Source organism: Heterodontus francisci, chromosome 31 (assembly GCF_036365525.1).
Source record: "Heterodontus francisci isolate sHetFra1 chromosome 31, sHetFra1.hap1, whole genome shotgun sequence".
NCBI classification, from domain to species: Eukaryota; Metazoa; Chordata; class Chondrichthyes; order Heterodontiformes; family Heterodontidae; genus Heterodontus; species Heterodontus francisci.
In genome coordinates, this window is record NC_090401.1 from 42,715,861 (window position 1) to 42,742,821 (window position 26,961).

Consider the following 26,961-nt stretch of genomic DNA (forward strand, 5'->3'; position numbering starts at 1 on the left):
GGGTCCAAGGAACTTTGCTTAACCAGCCAATGCTTTAGAGAGGGAAATGATACTGACAACAACCAGCAGATGGCAGTATCTGCCCTTTTGGCTTTTCTATGTCATGAGTTTTGAACATAGTCTGTGTTGGACTGGCTCAAGCACTGTAGCCATGGAGCTTCAGTGTTATGTACAGTGTTCAGCTTGCATTGAAACAGCACCTTAGGGAACTGAAGCATTTAGTGCTATCTGCACGCTTAACTTTTTGATTCTGTGCAGTGGCTCAGTGATAACATGCTCAACCCTGAGTCAAGGCCATGGGTTCAAACCCCACTCCAGAAACTTGAGCACAAAAATATAGGTTAACACTTCCAGTGCCAGTGCTGATGGAATGGCGCAACGTCAGAGCTGCCGTCTTTTGGATGAGGCGTTAAACTGAGACCCCCATCTGCCCTCACGAATGAACATAAAAGATTCCAGGACACTATTGCGTAGAAGAGTGGGGAGTTTTCCCATGTCCTGGCCAATATTTATCCCTCAACTGACATCACTGAAACAGATTGTCTGGCCATTTATCTCACTGCTATTTGTGGGAGCTTGCTGTGTGCAAAATTTGTGCTTAATTTCCTACATTACAACAGTTCCTACACTTCAAAAAAACTTCATTGGCTGAAAAGCACTTTGGGACATCCTGAGGTGATGAAAGGTGTTGGACATAGGCAAGTGTTTATTCCGCTTTATGGGAAAGGGGAAGTCACAAACCCTTATTTCAAGGCTGTGACCCTCTGATATATGGTTGTCGAGAATCCCAGCTGAGCCGTGTGGAGGGTGATTTAATTTGGCAAACGGGGTTGACATTGTGACGCAGAGGGGAGAACTAATGAAATCTGCAAACCATTCAAAGGCAAGTCTGTGAAGCTCCTTGCTGCAGTTTGGTTCAAAGCCTCCGCACTGACCAAATCTATTCCTGTGTGCAGAGAAGCCACATAGTTATCAACATAGTGCCATTCTGTTGTATATATTCAGGTTCACTGTGAACATAGGAACAGAAGTAGACAACTCAGCCCCTCAAGTCAGTTCCGCCATTCAATTCGATCGGGGCTGATCTGTATCTTAATTCTGTTTATCTGCCTTGAGCCATTGCACTTAATAAAAAATTTATTAATCTCCATTTTCCAATTTTCAATTAACCCCAAGCCTCAACAGCTTTTGGGGAAGAGAGTTCCAGATTTCCACTACCCTTTATGTGCAGATATGTTTTCTAACATCACCCCTGTACAGTCTAGCTGTACTCTCGCAACAGAGGAAATAGTTTCTATCTACCTTATCAACTCTTTTTATCATCATAAATACCCCCCTCAATTAGATCGCTCCTTAATCGTCTATATACAAGGAAGACCAGCCTCATCGATGCAACTTGTCCTCATAGTTGAACTCTCTTAACCCCAGTATAATTCTGGTGAATGTGTCCTGCACTCTTCCAAGGCAAATATATTCAAGTTGGGGTATAACCAGAACTTTATATAAGTGTAGCATAAGAACATAATATAAGGAATAGGAACAGGAATAGGCCACATGGCTCCTCGAGCCTGCTCTGCCATTTAAAAGTTCATGGCTGATTTTCTACCTTAGCTACACCTTTCCGCGCTATCTCCATATCCCTTGTTTCACTTAGTATCCAAACATCTGTTGATCTGTCGACCTCAGCTCCACTTTCCTGCCTGAATCCCATTTCTCTTGATTTCTTCAGAGTCCAAAAATATATCGATCTGAGCTTTGACTATGCTCAACAGCTGAGCATCCACAGCCCTCTGGGATAGAGATTTCAGAAGATTCAAAACCCTCTGAGTGAAGACATCTCTCATCTCTGTCCTAAATGGTCAACTCCTTATCCTGAAATTATGTCCCCTAATTCTAGGCACTGCAGCCACAGGAAACAGCCTGTCAGCATCTACCTCTTTATTCTAGCTCCTTTGAGATAATGGCCAACATTCCATTCACCTTTCTAATTATTTTTTGTACTTTTAGTGATTGAAGCTTTTTGTGGTACCTGTACTTGGACCCTAAATATCTCAGCTTCCCCACAGTTCTGAACTTCTCCCCATTTAGAAAATATTCTGATGCATCTTTCTTGGGTCCAAATGGATGACCTCACACTTGCCCATGTTGAACTCCATCTGCTGAGGTTTTGCTCACTTACTTTCTCTATCAATGACCCTTTGTAACTTTTTGCTCCCATCTATGCTATTTACATTCCGTACATAGAATTATATAAAATATACTGCTTGAGTTGTGTACCTATCATAACCTCTGCATCACCAACTCGTTCTTTCACACTAAACCCTGTCACCAGGTTTCATGGAGGCACCCAAGATCACGTCGTTGGCACCAGCTAGACCTCATTGTCACAAGGCGAGCCGCCTTAAACAGTGTTCAAATCACACGCAGCTTCCACAGTGCGGACTGCGACACCGACCACTCCCTGGTGTGCAGCAAGGTTAGACTCAGACCAAAGAAGTTGCATCATTCCAAGCAGAAGGGCCACCCGCGCATCAACACGAGCAGAATTTCTCACCCACAGCTGTTACAAAAATTTCTAAATTCACTTGTAACAGCCCTTCAAAACACTCCCACAGGGGATGCTGAGACCAAGTGGGCCCACATCAGAGACGCCATCTATGAGTCAGCTTTGACCACCTACGGCAAAAGTGCGTAGAGAAATGCAGACTGGTTTCAATCTCATAATGAAGAGCTGGAACCTGTCATAGCCGCTAAGCGCATTGCACTTTTGAACTACAAGAAAGCCCCCAGCGATTTAACATCCGCAGCACTTAAAGCAGCCAGAAGTACTGCACAAAGAACAGCTAGGCGTTGCGCAAACGACTACTGGCAACACCTATGCAGTCATATTCAGCTGGCCTCAGACACCGGAAACATCAGAGGAATGTATGATGGCATGAAGAGAGCTCTTGGGCCAACCATCAAGAAGATCGCCCCCCTCAAATCTAAATCGGGGGACATAATCACTGACCAACGCAAACAGATGGACCGCTGGGTTGAGCACTACCTAGAACTGTACTCCAGGGAGAATGCTGTCACTGAGACTGCCCTCAATGCAGCCCAGCCTCTACCAGTCATGGATGAGCTGGACATACAGCCAACCAAATCGGAACTCAGTGATGCCATTGATTCCCTAGCCAGCGGAAAAGCCCCTGGGAAGGACAGCATTACCCCTGAAATAATCAAGAGTGCCAAGCCTGCTATACTCTCAGCACTACATGAACTGCTATGCCTGTGCTGGGACGAGGGAGCAGTACCCCAGGACATGCTCGATGCCAACATCATCACCCTCTATAAAAACAAAGGTGACCGCGGTGACTGCAACAACTACCGTGGAATCTCCCTGCTCAGCATAGTGGGGAAAGTCTTTGCTCGAGTCGCTCTGAACAGGCTCCAGAAGCTGGCCGAGCGCGTCTACCCTGAGGCACAGTGTGGCTTTCGTGCAGAGAGATCGACTATTGACATGCTGTTCTCCCTTCGTCAGATACAGGAGAAATGCCGTGAACAACAGATGCCCCTCTACATTGCTTTCATTGATCTCACCAAAGCCTTTGACCTCGTCAGCAGACGTGGTCTCTTCAGACTACTAGAAAAGATCGGATGTCCACCAAAGCTACTAAGTATCATCACCTCATTCCATGACAATATGAAAGGCACAATTCAACATGGTGGCTCCTCATCAGAGCCCTTTCCTATCCTGAGTGGTGTGAAACAGGGCTGTGTTCTCGCACCCACACTTTTTGGGATTTTCTTCTCCCTGCTGCTTTCACATGCGTTCAAATCCTCTGAAGAAGGAATTTTCCTCCACACAAGATCAGGGGGCAGGTTGTTCAACCTTGCCCGTCTAAGAGCGAAGTCCAAAGTACGGAAAGTCCTCATCAGAGAACTCCTCTTTGCTGACGATGCTGCTTTAACATCTCACGCTGAAGAATGCCTGCAGAGTCTCATCGACAGGTTTGCGTCTGCCTGCAATGAATTTGGCCTAACCATCAGCCTCAAGAAAACGAACATCATGGGGCAGGATGTCAGAAATGCTCCATCCATCAATATTGGCGACCACGCTCTGGAAGTGGTTCAAGAGTTCACCTACCTAGGCTCAACTATCACCAGTAACCTGTCTCTAGATGCAGAAATCAACAAGCGCATGGGTAAGGCTTCCACTGCTATGTTCAGACTGGCCAAGAGAGTGTGGGAAAATGGCGCACTGACACGGAACACAAAAGTCCGAGTGTATCAGGCCTGTGTCCTCAGTACCTTGCTCTACGGTAGCGAGGCCTGGACAACGTATGCCAGCCAAGAGCGACGTCTCAATTCATTCCATCTTCGCTGCCTTCGGAGAATACTTGGCATCAGGTGGCAGGACTATATCTCCAACACAGAAGTCCTTGAAGCGGCCAACATCCCCAGCTTATACACACTACTGAGTCAGCGGCGCTTGAGATGGCTTGGCCATGTGAGCCGCATGGAAGATGGCAGGATCCCCAAAGACACATTGTACAGCGAGCTCGCCACTGGTATCAGACCCACCGGCCGTCCATGTCTCCGTTATAAAGACGTCTGCAAACGCGACATGAAATCGTGTGACATTGATCACAAGTCGTGGGAGTCAGTTGCCAGCATTCGCCAGAGCTGGCGGGCAGCCATAAAGACAGGGCTAAATTGTGGCGAGTCGAAGAGACTTAGTAGTTGGCAGGAAAAAAGACAGAGGCGCAAGGGGAGAGCCAACTGTGCAACAGCCCCAACAAACAAATTTCTCTGCAGCACCTGTGGAAGAGCCTGTCACTCCAGAATTGGCCTTTATAGCCACTCCAGGCGCTGCTTCACAAACCACTGACCACCTCCAGGCGCGTATCCATTGTCTCTCGAGATAAGGAGGCCCAAAAGAAAGAATACTGCACAGAAACAAGCCACTTGGCCCACCTTATTTGTACTGGTGTTATAGTCCACACGAGTTTCCACCCATTCCATCTACCTCATTTCAGCCTTTCAGCATCTCTTCCTATTCCTTTTTCACGCATGTACGTGTCTAGTTTCCTTTTGAAAGCATCTAAGTCATTTACTTCACACTTCCAGGGTAGTGGTTTCCACATTCTAACCATTCTGAGTAATGAAATTTCTCCTTAATTCCCTGATGGATTTATTAGTGACTCCTGTATTTAGGCCCCTAATTTTGGACTCTCCCACAAGTGGAAACATTCCACATCTATCCTGTCCAAACCATTCATAACTTTAAAGACCTTTTCCAGATCTCCTCTAAGTCTTTTCTAAATAAAAAAGCTGCAACCTATTCCATCTTTGTCGATAGCTTTACGAACGTACATACGAACATCCAAATTAGGAGCAGGAGTAGGCCATTCGGCCCCTCGGGCCTGCTGTGCCATTTGATAAGATCATGGCTGATCTGATTGTGGCCTCAACTCTACTTTCCTGTCTACTTGCTATAACCTTTGACTCCCTTGTCAGTCAAGAATCTATCAAACTCAGCCTTAAAATATTCAGTGACCCTGCCTCCACTGCTCTCTGGGGAAGAGAATTCCACATACTAACCACCCTCAGAAAAAACATCTCTTCTTCTTCTTAAATGGGAGACCCCTAATTTTTAAACTCTGCCCCCTAGTACTAGTCTCTCCCATAAGGGGAAACATACTCTCAGCATCACCCTGTCAAGTTCCCTCAGGATCTTATATGTTTCAATAAGATCACCTCTCAGTCTTCTAAACTCCAATGGATACAGGTCTGCCATTTTAATTTTTCTCCTAATTGCTGATACTCCCTTAGCAGGATCTCTTCCCTAATCTTACTTATGTACTTTGTTCTGACATGGAGCACAACAAGTGGTTCTTCCCTTCTCTTTCCAAATTCTTTTCCAGCCATTTCGAGATATCCCTTACCCACTGGGTAGACAACACGTCCTTTAGGACTCACAATCCTGACTTCAAGGAATACTATCTATCCCCCTAATTATGAAATCTCCTATAACTGCAAACTTTCTGCTCTGTACCTCCTTCCTTTGGACAGTCTCGGCTTGCATTCTGTCTGTGCTTTCTCCTTATCCTCACAGGTAGATTACTTTGTACCTGTTGGACAGAAACAGTGTCTGCTGGACCTCCTTCACAACCATTCCTACGTTCCCCTTACCTGGCTGATTGACAGTCACACTCTCCCCTTCCTGCACTAGAGTGCATGACTGTACCCTGGAGTAAATTATCCAGTAATTTTGCCTCTTCCTTTGTGTGTCGGAGTGTCTGTAGCTTGAACGACAGCTCAATGACTCTGAGCCAGAGTGCCTCAAGGCAGCGACATTTCTTGCCAATGTGGTAGTCTGGGACCGTCTCACTATCCGTACGTTCCCACATAATACAATCCCAACACACTGCCTTCACAAAAGTGTCTTTATTAATTTGTTGGTTATCTGTAGTTTATTTCTTGAACTAATTGGTCACTTGAGGCTTGGATTTATGAAATAGGTGGAGAGATTAGTAATTAGCTACTGTGGTTAATTATTTAGTTATTTCAGTTATTAGCATCTTTAATTGCTATTAGAATGTAATCACTTAGCTTGTTTTCCTTTGATTTACATTTGCTTGGATTATTAAATCCTTACCAAGTTAAGCTTAACACTAACCACTGAAGATACTAAACGCACAAAGGAATATTTAGATACTTACCTGTATACTTACCTTAATTTCCTTGGGTTCTGCTGCTCCTTTGTGTCTTGAGTATGATATCACTTTCTCTGTTTCCTCCAGTGTGATTGTTTAATGATTTACTGTTGCTCCTTGGTTTAAGTTACTTAGTACCTCCTTCCCTCCACACTAAATTCTCATTCTCACCAAATTGACGCTGTTCTGTTTAGCAGGCCACACCATTCAGTAGATTCACAAACCTCTGTGTTAATGGATAACCCTCCAATATATGCCTTTTTCGAAACACCCAAGTTGCCACTGGTCAGTCAATAGCCAGTCCCAATTACCACCTAGTCATCTATAGACATACAACTGATTGTTAACTGCTACTGACTAGCAGTTGTAAAGTAAGATAAGTATGTTAAATTTCAGATTGATAATGTACTATCTGAACTATTTATCCACTGCTTACCAGTGAATTCCCACTCTCACCAAATTTTCTTTGTTACGCCATTTACTGTGTCTCCTAACTTAGTGTCAGTAGCATACTTGGATACACGGTTTCCTGTTCCTTCACCTAAGTTATTTATAAATACTGTGAAAAGCTGAGACCCAGTACAGATCCCTGGGGAACACCACTAATCACATCCTGCCAATTTGACAACATGTCTATTATCTACTCTTCGCCTCCTAACCATTTCTCTGCCCTTGTCAGTTCCTTATGCTCTCATTTTTGTTAACAGTCTCTTAGGATGGAACCTTGTGTATATTCAGGCTCATTTTCTGTTCAGTTTATGCATTTCAATATTGTGTCTCCAGTTACTGAGATAACATGTAGTCTTTCTGATGTGTGTGCTGCTCACACTCATCAATATTATACTGATTAGCAAATGGCTTATTTATTGCTTACTGCCAAATGCTTGAAAAATGATTTAATTTTTATTGTGTTTTCAGGACCAATTTAAAAGATTAGGCAAATATAAGGCTGGGGAGTAAGTGGAGAGGTGTTTCAGAGCCAGCACAGGCTCGATGGGTCTCTTGTGCTGTGCTATGGAATTCTGATTCAGTAAATCTAATGTCAGCACCATACAGTTTGTTGACCCACGACAGTATTTCTAGCTGGCTATTAAAGGTGTTTCTCTCCTCAGTTCCTGGATCATTTACTGACTGGTATCGAAGATGTATGTGGACACTATGGACATCACCACTGGAAAGAGAAGTGAGTCGGGCTGCATTGGTTGTGTGTCAATAATCCTGTAGGGCCTTGGTCCCTCTCTACATCACTTAAATATAGTTAACGTCATGGGGTTATCTGGCTAGGTATGTGAGAGGTTTATTCGGTTCAATTAATTCAGTGAGTGATCAAGCCCTGGTTTAAGATTCCTCACAACAGCAATTCTGTATATTGTCTTCAGTAACGGAAACACTCATCAATCAGAGACAAATAGTACCTGATAACTGAGCTGAGCGGGAGAGTGGCATCTAATGCAGCACTTAACCATTTACTCGCAATGCCAGTCTCCCCATACCTCCTTTCTAAGTGTAGGGGTGCATGGACCGTCCGTTCCTTGGCTCCACATCATATCGCCAAGGGCTGCATGGATTTGCTCCAGTATAGTTGCATTTAAAGCTGGTTGCTAGCACTCGGAGAAGTGATACACTCATGTTGCACATGCTCTAGGGAGCAAATATGATATGTTGTAGGTTTAAGTCATTGTTCTGTTATATCCTCACTAGATGTAGATGTTCCAGCCTCTAGAGAATAGTGTATCATGTGTAGCTGGAAAGAACTCTGCTCTTGCACACACACTCGCTATACAACCCTTTGGAAATAATTATTTTTTCCTTTCAGGCTGAACCAGATCAATAAGAAATACATTAGGAAATGTTTAATTACTGGCGAAAGATCAAAAGAGCCACAGCTCATTGCATTTTACCATAAAATGGAGATGAAAAATGCGATTGAGATGGTAGAAAGCGGTGGCCTACCCAAGTTTCCATCATCAGTGTCTATTCAGTAAGTGACTAATATAGAGCGATGGAGGGGGAGAGGGATTTCGAAGTGGGGGCAAGCAGATTCGGAGGTGTTGGTGGAAGAGAGGAGGGGACAGAGGAGTGCTCGAGAGAAGAGAGGTGGACTTGGAGAGAATGGCTGTGAAGGGGAGCAAGGGCAATGGAAGAGGAGGAGGGCTGCGGGAAGTGGGGGGGCTAGAGGGAAGAGGAGTCGGCTCACTGGCAAAGGAAGGAGAGAGGGGGCAGCAGGAGGAGAGAAAACTTTTAAGAAGTGGAGATTTTATGAAAGGCTTTATTTAGTCAGGCTGTGGAGAAGTTGTATTCACAAAATTCAAAGAACTAAAACACCTTAATTTAAAACGCTGAATTCTTATTGAAACGGGTAATTTCAGCCAGTGCTGCAGCCTGTAGCTCTGATTGACCACAAGTTTAGTGTACAGGATATAACAGCTGCTTCTTTAGATTATGTAAATATAAATGGCCCATTTGGGTTCTGAAATACCTTCTTGCTGGAATAGATAGTTATATGGTTTGAATAACGTTTATTTAATAGGAATATCCAGACGAAGGGTACACTTGGCGAACGTTTACTGCCCACACTTTCAAAAGAGAGAGAGGAGGAAGTTCGGAAAATACTTCGAGAGAATCTCCAGAAAACAAGACAACGGGTATGAATCTGTTCAGGGTAAAGGTTGTTCACTAACTACAGTTATTATTTGGGATAAAGGTTACTAACTACAGTTATTATTCAATGTATACATTGCTCACTATTACTCAGTAACTACAGTTCTTGTTCAGGGTAAAGGTTACTCATTAATTGTGCAGAGTTACATTGTTCAGCTAGGTAATGGTTATTCCCTGTACAGTCAGCTTTCTCGTACTGCATTGGCCTGCACTGTGAGCAGACTTTGAGGAACTCAGTCTGCAAATTGTCTCCCTTGATGCTGCATTTCCCAGTGAGTTTTCTCTCATCTCCCTTTCAGCTTCGATCCTACAATAGACATACATTGATTGCTGATCCATACGAGGACCAATGGAAGCAAATGTTACTGAAACGCGAGAGGATACGCAGTTTGGATCAACGGGTAGGTGGGACTTGCTATTGGAATAAAACTTGTCAGGTTTCTTGGAGCTCTTCAAATATCTACAGTACTCAGTGTCATTTCCCACCGGTGTTGTTAATCGTGTCTTGGAGCAATATTGCTGGGTTAGTGCTGTGTAGCATAACAAGTCTCCATATCTGCCTTTCCTCTACCCTGGAGTTTGGAGATTCCATGATTCCCAGACTTTCCACAGGGAGATTTTATCAGTGACTGAAGAGAATGTAAGAATGTCTGGATTGAGAATTTTGTAGCTGTTTGCTACCTCAATCCAGGACTCCACCAATCACAAGCTAGAACCTCTCTACCTCTGCTTGGGTGACAAAAACAGATCAATTCGTGAAACTCAGTTCCCTTCTCTAATGTTACACATTACCCCTCACAGCCTCCAGCTGCTTTCTGCTTTGCATAAGCATGGGATGGAGTGTATTCAGTGTTGTACCCAGGAGGAGAGTGGGTGGTGCTGGAGCTGATGGAGAGTGGGCGATGCCAGAGCCAGTGGAAAGTGTGCACTGCGGGAGCCGGGTGGAGAGTGGGTGATCCTGGGAGCTGGGTGGAGAGTGGGTGGTGCGGGCGTCGGGGCATCTAGGTTGAATGTCATGCACCCCATAGTGTGGATTCCCAACCTACCAGAGACCAGCAGGCATTTCTGACTCAGCAAGCAGTTCGGTGTCTTCAGCAATTTGGGGTTAGGGAGTTGGGGATCCGGACACCAAGATCTGCATTCCAAATCTGTGATTTATGGGACTCGTATTCACTCCACGTGTTTACCTAACAGAGCAAATGAAAACAGTCTCTGGAACGTAGGAACCAATTTCAGCTGGCACAACAGTCTGAGTCCTGATGGTCAGTCTGTCTGATGCAGCTGTCACCCAGGGGAGCAATGTGACAGTTTGCATGATGTGTGTACCAGGTATACAGGATCAGGATTGGATTCTTTTGACATCTTTTGTTAACATGGTTTGGCTGTGACATTTATTCTTATGCTCACGCTTATTTTTTTCTTGGATGATCTTTACAGAAGTCTGTTCACCTGACAGTTCCAGCTAGTGGCCGGGACTCGCCACCAGGGCATTATAGAGCACATGTTCGGTCAGGTAATGAAACAGGTCCTGCCTGCGTCGTGCTACATTTTTCTATTCACTTTTAAAGTTGAAGGTAGGTTACCGACCCCTGACCTCTCAGCGTAGGTTACCGGCCCCTGACCTCTCAGCGTAGGTTACCGGCCCCTGACCTCTCAGCGTAGCTTACCAACCCCTTACCTCTCAGCGTAGCTTACCAACCCCTTACCTCTCAGCGTAGGTTACCGGCCCCTGACCTCACAGCGTAGGTTACCGGCCCCTGACCAAGAATAAAAGAGGTAGTAGAAATGGATTTAAAATGTACACATTCCACTCTCCATTCGCTGTATCCTCCCATTTCAGCATCAGGTTCCAAAGGGAAGCAGCTGTTTAGAAAACTCCTCTGACCTGTGATAAAAACAGAAAGTGCTGGAAACTCTCAGCAGTCAGGAAGCATCTGTGTAATGTCATGCTAGGCCCCATCTGCCAAGAACGAGCACATTAATTTTGTCATGAATATTGATTTTAAACTGTTACTAGAATTAAGAAAGGACTTGTTAAACAGATCAGCCGTGGTCCATTTACAATGGACTTTTGATCAGGCTTTGAAGGTGGGGGAGCTCACATTCCAGGTTGACTGCTAAGGTGGCTGAATACACAAGCGGACATGGTCAAACCAGCTAGTCACATGACTAACCTGCTGGGCAACTTGAGTTTTTTGAATTTGTACAAACAGTTTGGGAAGTGTCTGTTTGCTCCTGGACTGAGAAGATCTCTCTCCTGTCTGCTCCCATCTCTTTCTCACAAGCCTCTGAATCCACTGAAGACACATGAACCCCAAGTCAGAAAAGTCTCCTACAGCCAACAAGGTTTAAGAAGAATACTGGGCCCCAACGAAAAGCAAGATCTACCTACAATCAAGGATTCTGCAGTGAGCTCGAAGAACTGTAACAACTCTTCAGATATTGCCTCAAACTTTTCCACTTTATTTTGCTTCTCTTTTCTGACCCTATCTGCATGTGTGCTATATATGCATGGGGTGCGTCGTGTATCCGTAGGCGTTAACCAAATTAGAGTTTAAGTTTAATAACTTTCAGCTTTTCTTCTTTAAACCTAAGAAAGCCTGTTTGTGCTGGTTTCTTTGCCTTATAATTGGAAAGTGGTGAACAAGAATTCACCAAGGGGGAGCTAAAAACACTGTGTGTTTAAAATTAAACCCTGTTACAGTAAGACATGGTGAAAGCTGAAAGGGACCCCTAGACTTCTTTCTCACCATGTCATAACAGAAATTTGGGGCTCGTCTGGGATTGACCCACAAACAAACGAGAGAAATTGGAAGTGGGAAGCCAAATTGTTCCCAATCGAAAAAGAGCAAGATTTCAATACAGGTTTTCTTGTGGTTGTGTGTGATTGAATACTAACATGTCTGCAACTGAAGCCAGTATAGCTCTCCAAGCCAGGGTGAAGTAACTTGTGATAAGTTAAAAGCACTGTCTATGGAGGAGTTGAGGACAATGGCTGAGCAGTGTGGGATCACTGTACGTGGTTTGGCTAGGAAGTCTGAACTCTGAAGGCCAGTGGCCAACCATTTTTCCCTTGAATCTGAAGAAGCATAAGCAGGGTTAGAAGCAGACCCAGACAGGGTACTGCTAACAAAGATACAATTGGAACAAAGGAAACTTGAATTAGAAGACAGGGCAAGAGAGAGACAGGAGAGGGAGAAAGAGAGAGCCTTCCAGAAGTAACATGAAAAAAAAGGACAGGAGAAGGAACGAGAGAGAGAAAGAATATTCCAGAAAGTATGCGAAGAAAGGGAGACAAGGCGGCTTGAGTTAACTAGGGGGCTACAGAGTAACCCCAGTGAAAGCATGGCCAATATGGAGGATCGTAATTCGGGGCTGGGTACAGAATTGTTAAAACTAGCTCAACTAATTCCAAAATTCACTGAGGAGGATGTAGAAGTATTTTGTGTCCTTTGAGAAACTGGCAAGGCAGCTACAATAGCCAGCTGAGATCTAGCCTCTTTTACTACAAAGCAAGCTAACTAGAAAAGCCCATGAGGTTTATTCCCTGTTACCAGATGAGAGTTCATCAAATTATGAACTGACCAAAAATGCTATCCTCGGGACAGATGAATTAGTACCCGAAGCCTATTGCCAAAAGTTTAGAACCCTCAAGAAGCAAGCTAATCAAACTTATCTGGAGTTTGAAAGAAGTGAGCAGCTGGCTTTTGACCAGTGGCTGAGGGCTCTTAAAGTACAGCTCAGCTATGAGAATCTCAATGAAGTAATTCTGTTAGAGGAATTTCAACACACTCTCCCACTCTCCATAAACACTCATGTAGAGGAGCAGAGTGTTAAGAGAGCCTGGCAAGCAGCCGTTGTAGCTGATGAGTTTGCTTTAATTTATAAGTTGGTTTCCCAGGGGTGAACCTTTCCTAATCACCCTCACAAATCCGAAAGGGACAAAGGGCGGTAAGGTGATAGGAACCCAGGCAGTTCTGGGAGAGCTAGGAAGGCAGGAGACACAGGGGGCCCTTCTCTAGCCAAAAAGGAAGGTGCTGTGAGCAAGAGTGAGACCCAGCGACCTGTGTGCTTCCATTGTAATAAAACCAGGCATTTAAAAGCTGACTGTTGGAAACTAAAGGGAAAGCCAGTAGGGTTAATCAGGGCACACCCGCTCAGTGAAGAAGGGAACCTGTTGGAAAGCACAGAAGAACAAGCTGTGGCTTTAATTGCAGTAAGAGTGAGACCCAGGAAGCTTACTGCTGCAAGTGCAGGAAAATTTAATAGGATTCCTGAAAGTTATCAGGATTTTGTGTCTGAAGGGAAAGTAACCTACTCATCAAGTGGGGCAAGCAAGACCATAGTAATTCTCAGGGACCCAGGAGCCACGAGATCCCTTTTTCTGGGAAAAGGCTTGACCTTTCCCCCAGAGAGTACGGTGAACGGTATTGGAGGGCAGTATTTTGGGGCGGCGCAGTGATTAGCACCGCAGCCTCACAGCTCCAGGGACCCGGGTTCGATTCTGGGTACTGCCTGTGCGGAGTTTGCAAGTTCTCCCTGTGTCTGCGTGAATTTTCGTCGGGTGCTCCGGTTTCCTCCCACATCCAAAGACTTGCAGTTGATAGGTAAATTGGCAGTTATAAATTGCCCCTAGTGTAGGGAGGTGATAGGGAATATGGGATTACTGTAGGGTTAGTATGAATGGGTGGTTGTTGGTTGGCACAGACTCGGGCCGAAGGGCCTGTTTCAGTGCTGTATCTCTAAATATAAAAAATATAAAATATATGCCTGTATCTGTGCACCTAGAGTGCGACCTAGTTTTGGGACCAGTGACCGTAGGGATTGTCCCTAGTTTGCCTGTGGACAGGGTTGACCTGCTCCTAGGTAATGATCTGGCAGGGGTGAAGGTGGTAGCACCCCCCCCCCCCACCCCCCCACCCCCAGTAGTGAAAGAAAGACTGGAGGAGGTCAGTGAGATAGGGCAGTGATGGGAGATGAACCCCTGTAGTTTCCCTGAATGTGTAATGGATCAGGCTGTGGTCAAAGCAGCTCCCCCAGAGGAGACTGCATTGGCACTGCAGGCAGATGACCATGAGGTCTGCCTGTCCGAGACTTTCTTTGGAAAGTTAGGCGACCCAGGGAATGAATTAAATGGATTTTCCCTAGCTGAGGCTCAGCGAGTTGACCCAGTATTGCAAGAGTTAGCACAGGCTGCCCAGTCTGAAAGTGAAGAGGAGGGAGTCCCTGATTGCTACTATTTAAAGAATGAGGTACTGATGAGGAAATGGAATCCTCCTCACAGACCTGAGAGCAAGGAGTGGACAGTAGTTCACCAGTTAGTGATGCCACAGAGGTACTGGAAAGAATTATTAAGAGCCCACGAGACTACAGTGACTGTACATGCTGGTATACGAAAGACCAAAGCCCGCATAAGACAGCAGTTTGACGGGCCAAAACTCCACAAAGATGTGGTGGAATACTGCAGGAACATGCATCCCTAAGTTCTGTACTGGTGTTAGGAGAACCCTCCAACAGAGGGCTGTTGAACTGTAAGGGACCCCTGCCGAGAACAAAAAGGGACAGACAGGCCAAGGCGGGCAAAAGGTTAGACAGAGAAGGGGAAAAAGTGACCAAGAGGGCAGGTTAAAGGAAGTCCAGGAGGAATCCCGGATGAAAGCCCCTACCGTCCGGTCAGCCCATCCTGAAAAATGTGAACAATTAGACCCACATCCTCCTACATAAGTGCAGACACTAGAGGCATGCCACCAGAGTTGCTAACAGCATTTACAGGAACCTGCAGAGACAAAGAAAGACCTCTAGGGGTCAGAGAATCAGTGAGGGTGATGCCTCACCTAGTTGAAGTGCCACAGGAGAGATAGTAGAGTCTGCACAAATACCTGCAGGCAGGAGTGTCCTCTGGGACAAAGGGGAGATTAGCAAAGAATCCTCCCCCACAGTCAGGAAAAAAAAGAACCACCCATCCCCTGAAGTCAAAAGCCTTTGCATAACTCAGCAAAGCAGTGAAAGAGTGTACAGGATAGACCCACCCACTACTGACTCTTTTTTTAAAAAAAAATTACCTCAGCAGGAACAAACACCGAGGCAGCCGTGGAAATGGGCTAACGGAAGAGAAACTTCCCCCCCCCCCCCAAAAAAACAAATGTTTATTGAGTTACCAAAAGGGGGCAATTAAAGCTGCAATGGCACCAAGAGAAGACAGTTTTAATAAGTTTTAGGATTAATGAATGAATGGAAATTAAAGAGAGCAATGCATGTTTTTTTTCTGTATCATATTTTTCTCTCAACCCTTTTAATGAAATGCATTTTTCTCAAATCGCATTTCATTCCGCTGGGTGTAGAGGTGTCATGCTAGGCCCCACCTGCCAAAAACGAGGCACATTAATTTTGTCATGAACGTTGATTGTAAACTGTTACTGGAGTAAAGAAGACTTGTTAAACAGATTGGCCATGGCTAGAAAAGACATTGATTATAAACAGACAGTGTTTGGAAGGACAAAGCAGCCATTCCCTGACATTCAACCCACTATGGACTTTTGATTACCAGGCTTTGAAGGTGGGGGAGCTCACATTCCAGGTTGACTGCTAAGATGGCTGAATACACAAGCGGACAAGGTCAAACCAGCTAGTCACGTGACTAACCTGCTGGGCAACTTGAGTTTTTTGAATTTGTACAAGCAGTTTGGGGTGTGTCTGTTTGCTCCTGGACTGAGAAGATCTCTCTCCTGTCTGCTCCCATCTCTTTCTCACAAGCCTCTGAATCCACTGAAGACACATGAACCCCAAGAGAGAAAAGACTCCTACAGCCAACAAGGTTTAAGAAGAATACTGGGCCCCAACGAAAAGCAAGATCTACCTACAGTCAAGGATTCTGCAGTGAGCTCGAAGAACTGTAACAACTCTTCAGATATTGCCTCAAACTTTTCGCGTGGGGCGCATTGTGTATCCGTAGGCATTAACCGAATTAGAGTTTAAGTTTAATAACTTTCAACTTTTCTTCTTTAAACCTAAGAAAACCTGTGTGTGTGTGCTGGTTTCTTTGGAAAGCATTGAACAAGGATTCACCAAGGGGGAGCTAAAAACACTGTGTGTTTAAAATTAAACCCTGTTACAGTAAGACCAGTTGAAAGCGGGAAGGGAACCCTAGACCTCTTTCTCACCTGGTAGCGAGAAGCAGAGTTAACGTTTCAGGTCAGTGACCTTTCATCTGCTAACTCTGCTTGTCTCTCCTCAGATGCTGCCTGACCTGCTGAGTATTTCCAGCACTTGCTGTTTTTATTTCAGATTTCCAGCTTCTGCAGTACTTTGCTTTTATTCCTCTGACCTGTGAATTGGTGACCTGCAGCTTCCTCATTAGGCTGGAACATACGAATTAGGAGCAGGAGTAGGCCACTCGACCCCTTGAGCCTGCTCCGCCATTCAGTAAGTTCATGGCTGAACTGATTACTCCACATTTCCACCTACCCCTGATAACCTTCCACCCCCTTGCTTATCAAGAATCTATCTACCTCTACCTTAAAATTTTTAAAGACTCTGCTTCCGCTGCCTTTTGAGGAAGACAATTCCAAAGATTCACGACCCTCTGAGAGAAAATACTTCTGCTCATCTCTGTCTTAAATGGGCGACCCCATATTTTTAAACAGTGACCCCTAGGTCTAGATTCTCCCACAAGGGGAAATATCCTTTCCACATCCACCCTGTCAAGACCCCTCAGGATCTTATATGTTTCAATCAAGTCGCCTTTTACTGTTCTAAATTCCAGCCGATACAAGCCTAGCTTGTCCAATCTTTCTTCATAAGACAGCCCACCCATTCCAGGTATTAGTCTATTGAACCTTCTCTGTACACAGTACACAGTACTCCATATGTGGTCTCACCAATGCCCTGTATAGCTGAAGCATAACCTCCCTACTTTTGTATTCAATTCCCCTCGCGATAAACGATAACATTCTATTAGCTTTCCTAATTATGTGCTGTACCTGCATACTAACCTTTTGCAATTCATGCACTAGGAGACCCAGATTCCTCTGCATCTCCGAGTTCTGTAATCTCTCACCATTTAGATAATATGCTTTTTTATTCTCCCTACCAAAGTGGACACTTTCCCACATTGTACTCCATTTGCCAGGTCCTTGCCCACTCACTTAACCTATCTATATCCCTTTGTAGCCTCCTTATGTCCTCTTCATAACTTACTTTCCTACCTATCTTTGTGTCATCAGCAAATTTAGCAACCATACCTTCGGTCCTTTCACCTAAGTCGTTTAGATAAATTATAAAAAGTTGAGGCCCCAGCACAGATCCCTGTGGCACACCATTCGTTACATTGTGCCAACCAGAAAATGACCCACTTATGCCTACTCTCTGTTTCCTGTTAGCTAGCCAATCTTCTATCCATGCCAAAATGCTACCCCCTACATTATGAGCTTTTATTTTCTGGAATAACCTTTGATGTGGCACCTTATCAAATGCCTTCTGGAAAACTAAGTACAATATATCCACCAGTTCCCTTTTATCCACAGCACATGTATCTCCCTCAAAGAACTTCAATAAATTGGTTAAACATGATTTCCTTTTCACAAAACCATGTTGACGCTGCCTGATTACCTTGAATTTTTCTACATGCCCTGCTATAACGTCTTTAATAATAGCTTCTAACATTTTCCCTAAGACAGGTGTTAAGCTAACTGGCCTGTAGTTTCCTGCTTTCTATCTCCCGCCCTTTTTGAATAAAGGAGTTACATTCGCTATTTTCCAATCTAAAGGAACCTTCCCCGAATCTAGGGAATTTTGGAAAATTAAAACTAACTCATCAACTATCTCACCAGCCACTTCTTTTATACCCGAGAATGAAGTCCATCAGGACCCGGGGATTTGGCAGCCCGCAGCTCCAACGATTTGCTGAGTACCACTTCCCTGGTGATTCTAATTTTCTTGTAAAATATCTGTTCAATTCATCTGCCATCTCCTTATGATTCATTATTAATTCCCCAGACTCACTTTCTATAGGACCAACGCTCACTTTGCTAACTCTTTTCTTTTTTAAATATCTGTAGAAACTCTTACTATCTGTCTTTATATTTCTAGCTCTCTCTTGTACTCTAATTTGACCTTCATTATCAATCTTTTAGTCCTTCTTTGCTGTTTTTTACATTCTGTCCAATCTTCTGACCTGCCTCCCATCTTTGCGCAATTGTGGGTCCCACCCTTGGAATTTTTCTTTCTCGTTGAAATGTATCTATTCTGTGTATTCTGAAATATCCCCTTAAATGTCTGCCACTGACTCTCTATTGACCTATCCCTTAACCTGATTTGCCAGTTCACTTTAACTAGCTCCGCTTTCATGCCCTCATAATTGCCCTTATTTAAGTTTAAAATACTAGTCTTGGAGCCACTCTTCTCTCCCTCAAACTGAATGTAAAATTCAATCATGTGATCGCTGCTACCTAGGGGTGCCTTAACTATGAGGTCATTAATTAACCCTGTCTCGTTGCACAATACCAGGTCTAGTATAGCCTGCTCTCTGATTGGCTCCAGAACACATTGTTCCAAGAAATTATCCCAAAAACATTCTATGTACCCCTCATCTAGGCTACCTCTGCCCATCTGATTTTTCCAGTCTATATGTAGATTAAAATCACCCATAATTATTGCTGTACGTTTCTGACAAGCTGCCATTATTTCTTCCTTTATACCCCGTCCCACAATGTGGTTAATGTTAGGTGGCCTGTACACCACTCCCACAAGTGACTTCTTGGCTTTATGATTTCTCATCTCTAGCCAAACAACTTCTACATTCTGGTCTCCTCAACTTAGGTCATCCCTCTCTATTGCATTAATACCATCATTAATTAACAGAGCGACCCCTCCACCTTTTCCTAGCTTCCTGTCCTCCTTATCCTTCCTAAATGCCATGTATCTTTCAATATTCAGGTCCCAATCTATGTAGCCATGTTGCTGCAATGGCAATCAGATTGTACTTATTTTATTTCTATTTGCGCTCTCAATTCATCTGTTTTGTTTCGAATGCTATGTGCATTCAGATACAGCGCCTTTAGTTGTGTCCTTTTATTATTTTTGTAATCTCTAGCCTTACCTGTTGATTTAATCTTAGATTTGTACGCTCTGTCCCTTCCTGTCACAGTCTGTTTATCATTTCCCATATTAATACCTTTCTCTTTTGCCTTGTCTCTACTCCTTGATTTACCATATCTTCCCAAATTTGATCCCTTGCCCCCACTATTCAATTTAAAACCCTGTCTACTTTCCTAGTTATGCGGCTCTCTAGAACACCGGCCCCAGCACGGTTCAGGTGTAGACTGTCCCAATGGTACAGCCACCACTTTCCCCAGTACTGGTGCCGGTGCCCCATGAACCGGAACCCACTTCTACCACACCTGTCTTTGAGCCACGCATTAATTTCTATAATCTTATTTGCCCTATACCAATTTGCACGTGACTCAGGTAATAATCCAGAGATTGTTACCTTTGAGGTTCTGCTTCTTAATTTGGCGCCTAGTTCCTAATACTGACTGTGCAGAACCTCTTTCCTTGTTCTGCCAATGTCGTTGCTATCTACATGGTCCGCGACGACTGAATCCTCCCCCTCCCACTATAAGTTCCTCTCCAGCCCTGAGCAGATGTCCCAAACCCTGGCACCGGGCAGGCAACACAGCCGTCTGGACTCTCGCTCTTGCTGCAGAGAACAGTGTCAATCCCCCTAACAATACTGTCCCCAACTATCACTACGTTCCTTTTTTTCTCCCTCCACTTGAATGGCTTCCTGTACCACGGTGCCATTGTCAGGTTGCCCATCCCCACCCTGCAGCCCCCACTCTCCATCCAAACAAGCTGAAAGAACCTCAAAGCTGTTGGACAATCACAAAGGCTGAGGCTCCTGCACTCTTGCCCTCTGGGTCCCCTTACCTGCCTCAGCTGCAGCCGCACTCTCCTGTCCCCGACCACTGACCAAATCAGAGGACCCTATCCTAAGTGGTGTGACCGCCTCCTGGTACAAAATGTCTCGGTAACTTTCCCCCCTCCCTGATGTGTCGCAGTGTCTGCAGCTCGGACTCCAGTTCAATGACTCTGAGCCGAAGCTCTTCGAGCTGCAAACACTCACTGCAGACGTGCTTGTCCTGGATCACACTGGCATCCAGGAGCTCCTACATGCTGCAGCTGTGACCCATCATCTGTCCTGCCATCCTTAATGTGGTTTAATTGATTACTTCATTATTCTGTTCAATTATTTATTATATTTTCCTTTTTTTGATATATTTTATTAAGCTTACCACTAGTTCCTTTAACATTTTAAACATTAGGATTAGAATGGACCTTAATCACTTACCAGATACTCACCAAATAGGTAGCTTCTTCCCTGCTCTCTCTGTTGATTGTGACGTCACTCTCAACAGCTTCAGATGCCAGAAACTCAGCTGGCTCCTCGATAAAACTATGCAAGTGACTTATAGTAATGAGTTTGAGTTGTCCCTATAGAAGACCTTAGAATTGCAGACATTTGCCTCGAGCTCAGTAACGACCAAGCCAATAGACTGTAGTTGGCATCTCCCAGACCGACTCAAATTCATCTCCACTGTCCGTACCCTGTGCGCTGCCTGTTGCTGCATGTTTCGTTAACTTTCCTGTGTGGGCAGGGGACACCTATGAGACTAAAGAAAGAACTTAAATTTATGTAGTGCCTTTTATGTCCTCAGGATGTCCCAAATCACTTTACAGCCAATTAAGTATTTACAAAATATTGTTACTGGGCAAATACAGCAGCCAGTTTACTCTTACAAGAACCCACAACAGGAGAGAGAGAAATGACTTATTAAATGGTTTCATTGATACTGTTTGAGGGGCAAATATAGACCAGGACATCAGATAGAACTGCCCTGGTGCTCTTCAGTAGTGGCGTGGAATCTTTTATGTACACCTGAGAGGGCAGACATGGCACCACTTTAATGTCTCATCCAAAAGAAGGCACCTCCAACAGCGCGGCGCTCCCTCTGTGCCGCCCCTCCGGCAGCGCGGCGCTCCCTCTGTGCCGCCCCTCCGGCAGCGCGGCGCTCCCTCTGTGCCGCCCCTCCGGCAGCGCGGCGCTCCCTCTGTGCCGCCCCTCCGGCAGCGCGGCGCTCCCTCTGTGCCGCCCCTCCGGCAGCGCGGCGCTCCCTCTGTGCCGCCCCTCCGGCAGCGCGGCGTTCCCTCCGTGCCGCCCCTCCGGCAGCGTGGCGTTCCCTCCGTGCCGCCCCTCCGGCAGCGCGGCGTTCCCTCTGTATGTGCTGAACTGTCAGCCTGGATTTTATGCTCACGTCTCCGGAGTAGTGCTTGAACCCATGATCTCCTGAGTCCCCTAAGCCAAGACTGGAACCTAAGAAATTGAAATTTTGCCCAGAAGACACCTTGGTAACAACTGACTGGCATCTGAGTGAACTAGTTGTCTCTAAGCTGCATTATAGTCGACAATACAATTGTTTACAGACTGAGGTCTGTTGGCCATTCAGATATCCCCACAGTGCAGCAGAGCTTAAAAAGAAATTGAAATGTGTCTGAGTTTCCGAGCGGCAGAATACAAAATGTGAGGTGTGAAATCAAAGTACTAACTGTCCTCTTCTCTTCAATCAGATTCCATGTACTTTGAGCCTAAGGATCCTTTAAGCAGCATGCCAATCATCACCATCGACCTGGCCTCTCCTTACTCCAAGGACTCTCTTGAAAATCAGAACGTAGATGCGGTGCCGGGGGAGGACAGAGGAATTGAAGTGACCACAAAAACTCCCAGAAAAGAAGCATTTTCAAAGTCACCATCCGAAGATGGTTCACCCAGTCAGCGCATCCACCGCTTTCTGAGTGACCCTGGACCGGATAATGAGCCTGATGACCATTTCCAGTCATAGAGCCAACTGAGACAGAGGAAGCTGCAAAATCTCTAGCTTCTGCCAGCATTACTCATCACCCCGAGCTCTAGCTGCAGCCTGTTTCTCAAAGTGTGTTTGTGGGGATAAGACTTCCTTCCCCTTGATTGTTCCTGTTATGTTCTGATATCTCTCACAGCAGTATAGATCCAGAGATTACAGTGAAGAGTGAGGTACACAGAAAGAAGCACTGACAACAGTGAGGCAGCTGAAATTCTGTATGATTTTAATATTCTTTGGTTAATAGTACAAAGTACAACTGCTGTGTCTGGGCGGTGCTGTCTACAGTATCTCAGTGTCTGATCTGTGCTGTCTGCAGTATCTCAGTGTCTGGGCTGTGCTGTCTACAGTATCTCAGTGACTGGGCTGTGCTGTCTACAGTATCTCAGTGTCTGGGCTGTAGTGTTTGCTATGTATTAGCTCCAGACACAGCTCCCTACTAAATGCAACAATACCTTCACGTGCCTGAGCTAGGGACTGCACGAGAGCTATGGCACTTGGAGAAACAGGCTCTGATTGAGAATTCAGGGGCAGCTTAAGCACTCAATACGTTACTCAAAACCAAAGATGAAATTTATTTTTCTAGTTGTTATCAGGAGCTGTTTTTCATCAGGTTATGATAAGGTGGCTCCATTTTGTGTTTTATATTCTGACTGTAATTGAAAGAAAATCACTATGTCCAGAGACCCTGTACTATACAAAAACTGTCTGACCAGTGACAGCATTTCAGCCTGTGGATTGCACTAAAATTGAATGGTGACAGGGACCAAACACAACAGCTCCTCCAGCCTGAGTCCCAGTCAAATTGGCTCCTGTAGCTGAGTTCTGGTCATAACCGGCGCCTCCAGCCTGAGCACCAGTCAGACTGGCTCCTCCAGCTGAACAGAGCAACCACTGTTTCAGATATTGGAATTGAAAGAGCACGTAGAAGGGGGCAGTGTGCTGGAACATGAAGGAGGGGCAAGTGTGACAAAGTGTGGAGGAGGGGGCGCTGTGGCAGAGTGCAATGGAGGAGATGGTGTGCCTAGGGACAATGCAGCTGAATCAGTCATTCAGAAGACAAATTTGGACTTTTTGTAAATGCTATGAACTTGCAATACAGCAGCCGTATTAACACTAGTGCATCTTCGCCTTATTCGCACAGCTCGGAGCGAGGGTGGGACCCATTTATCCTTAGTGTCTGAATTTTTTTGTTGCCTTGGCACACTGTTATAAACCTGGAGCAGGATATGTATGGGCCAGAGGTCAGCAAGAAGAGGAAAGTCACAGGGATGATAGGTGTGTGCTGGTGTTGACAAATGGTTTGCTGCTATTACCGACTGCCTTTAAGAAAATTAACTAACTGATCAATTTCTGCATGTTCCTGTTCAAAAAAACTTGCTTACATAAGTCACAGCACTCAAAAGAAAATGTGATTGAATGTGTTCACACGCCTCGTGGAGTTTGGAGGATGTGGTGAGTCGCTACAATCCTGGGATATTGATTTGTTTTTATGTTTGTTTTTCAGATGTTTTTATATTTGTTGGAAGAGGTGGGGGGTTTTGATTAATTCTCATTATTGCTGTGTCTGCACAGTATCTCCAATCGAGAGCATGGAGCATTGTTCTCATGTAACGTCTGGTAGTGCAGCAAGTGCAGGCCAGAGCTGAGCTCCTGTGAGTGCTCAATTTGTCCAGATGGGTGTAGACTGTCAGGAGAGCCCTGTGATGGCTCAGTCAGTGCTTTCACCCCCATCTCAATTTGGACCAAGTTCTAAAGAAAGAAGCAAGGCAGGGTGAGATCACAGTTGATGCGGCGACCTGTTTATGTTGAATAAACAGTGGACTGACTGGCTGCTGTTATGTAGCAGTTTGGAACAGAACAGCTCCATCCTACTAGCTGCCTTCTTGAATGTGATTTAATTGACTTCAGCCAGCAACACAGAATCAAAAATTGTGTTTGAGTTCAGTTTGGGAAAGGTCGCTGTGCAGGGACTCACTACAAACATAACAGCTGGGGAATCACTACATACATGATGCAAAGCTGGCGGTCTCGCCACAAACACAGCTGGAAAATCACTACATACATGATGCACTCATGGGGCTCCGACATGCATGATGCATTCATGGGGACTCTCAGCCTTACCCTGCTGAATAACCAGTAGCTGTACACACTTAATCAGTGAGTAACCCTTACCCTGGCAGATAAGCAGTAAGTGTTGTAGTCTGATTTTGCACTATTGGTGATTTGAAGGCTGTGCTTGTGCTTTGGTGTTGTGCATTTATTGGAGATGCTAAAATCCAATTGCAAAAAAAAGGCTCATTCTGTTCCTCCACCTGCTTACAGCATTTCCGCAAAACCCTGATTGTGAATCTCCTATTCCTGACCTGTTCAGCACAGGTGGAATCCTTGTACCAAGCTAATGCAGATCTCATTATTTTTAATAATGTGTATATAACTGAGAAAGTACCAAAATATGATTAATAAAATTACATGAATTATTTCATACTATGGTTTCATTCATAGGTTTAAATCAACATTTTGTAATCAAGTGCTTAGCCATTGGCCAGTTACATGGCAGGTGAACACAGCTCATATGAAAATGAAAGAATATCTTGGATGATTTATGAGTGTGGCTGTAGAAGGAGTAAGCAGCTTGGTTTATAATTAGAATCCTGAGCAAGAAGTGGAGCTTTGGCTCAGCGATGCTGTTCCATTCAACTTTCTGTTTATTTCATCATGGATTTCTTTCTACTCCCTGCTCAACCTGGGTACCGCTGTATTATACAGTGAAATCCCTCATCTGAGGGGAGAATGCAGGAATTAGCAGCAAGAAAGGTTGTTGATTAATGAACAGCAGTGAATGTTCCAAGCTAAGAATAGCTTCCGAGGCGCAAAAATCCCGACAGCACCTGATACTCCCAATGGCTCCTGGTATTCTCAATGAATCCTGGTATTTCTAGGCAGTCGCCCATCCAAGTACTAAACAGGGTTGACTCTGCTTAGCTTCCGAGAATGCATGTTTAAAAAAATTATGATTCTGAGGGTCATGAGTCTTTGGAACACTCTTCCTCAAAAGGTGGTGGAAGCAGAGTCTGAATATTTTTAAGGCAGAGGTTGATAGATTCTTGATAAACAAGGGGGTGAAAGGTTATTGAGGGTAGGTGAAATGTAGAGTTGAGGTTACAATCAGATCAGCATGATCTTATTGAATGGCAGAGTAGGCTCTGGGTGGCCTACTCCTCCTAAATCCGGCCTCACAGCTCCAGCAACCCGGGTTCAATTCCGGGTACTGCCTGTGTGGAGTTTGCAAGTTCTCCCTGTGTCTGCGTGGGTTTCCTCTGGGTGCTCCGGTTTCCTCCCACATGCCAAAGACTTGCAGGTTGATAGGTAAGTTGACCATTATAAATTACCCTGTGTATAGGTAGATGGTAGGGAAATATAGGGACAGGTGGGGATGTGGTAGGAATATGGGATTAGTGTAGGATTAGTATATATGGGTGGTTGATGGTCGGCGCAGACTCGGTGGGCCGAAGGGCCTGTTTCAGTGCTGTATCTCTAAACTAAACTAAACCAATTCGTATGTTCGTTTTCCATGTAGAATATCCTCTTTTCTCCCATCCCACTCAGTTTATAAAAATGCTCAAACCAACTTGTATTTGATGTCTGAAGAAATCTCTCCACCCATTTGAGTCTAAAGAATTTTTCTTGAAATCAGTGTCTGGGAAATTTCGCTCTCCTTGATCCCTCTTTCCAATGATGGTATTGTAAGCAACCAAGGTTGGTGTCCCTTCCTGGAAAAACCTCACACAAGCCTCTTGGATGGACTTGTCTTGCCCATCCAAAGGTATCCTCCACCATCAATATGTACCATAGTTTGGAGAACTGACACCACTGCCACACATCTTTGGACTTTAAAATGTGTTTACTCCCATCTTCCCAAAATCTTCTTAATTATCCTAACCATCAGTTCCCAATTAAACTGTGTCCCTGTCTTCTTGCCCCTCCATATGAAGCCTCAGAAACTCCACCACCTTACAGGACTTTCCTCCAACCAGTCCCACCCCCTCTCCCCCCCAACCCTTCCCACAACAAGGCACGAGGATTTACTATAGTTCTCTCTGACTCCCGAAGCTCTACAGTACTCCTCCAATACTCAGCTTTCCTCATCAAGTCACCATCTCTCAAAGTTAAAGTTGTGTCATCCACATATTGGTATATCACTGAGACCAATGTGGAACTAGGAACACAATTCTAGTTACTCAATATTCGTGCATTACTCAGTCTAACCCAGAACTGGGAACACAATTCCGATTACTCCATTGTCTTTCTGCATCATATAGACCAATGATTCTTCTACCACTGTGTATAGCAATGGGGACAGGGGACCACACTGTCTAACTGACCCCTGTATCGTAAAATATTTTGATTGAAAAAAAAACATTGGATTTAACACTGCTAAAAATATTTGAATCAACTATCCTTATCCATGCAATTTTTTTCTAAAGCCCTAAATAAAAACTCATGAGAGATCCTATTGAAGGCTTTCTCTTGATCTATCCTCAACACACAGCTTCCCACCCACTATCATCAGCTCTAACATATCTCGGGTTGAGACCACTGAGTCTGCGATGTCCTAGCCTATAACTCAATAGCACTGAAGGGCAAAACAGTGCCATCACCTCCTTCATACGATTTGCCATAAC

General features: G+C 44.8%; 1 protein-coding gene across 1 annotated transcript in view; it reads left to right on the plus strand.

Moving 5' to 3' along the window:
• Nucleotides 1-24,761, plus strand: part of LOC137347196 (sodium/hydrogen exchanger 1-like) — an 85,965-nt gene extending 61,204 nt beyond the window's left edge. Inside the window, 6 exon segments of the mRNA XM_068011411.1 lie at nt 7,814-7,884; nt 8,518-8,682; nt 9,232-9,346; nt 9,662-9,763; nt 10,800-10,875; nt 21,987-24,761. Coding sequence (XP_067867512.1) covers nt 7,814-7,884; nt 8,518-8,682; nt 9,232-9,346; nt 9,662-9,763; nt 10,800-10,875; nt 21,987-22,258 — 801 coding nt within the window. The 3' untranslated portion in view covers nt 22,259-24,761.
• The last annotated feature ends 2,200 nt before the right edge of the window (nt 24,762-26,961 follow it).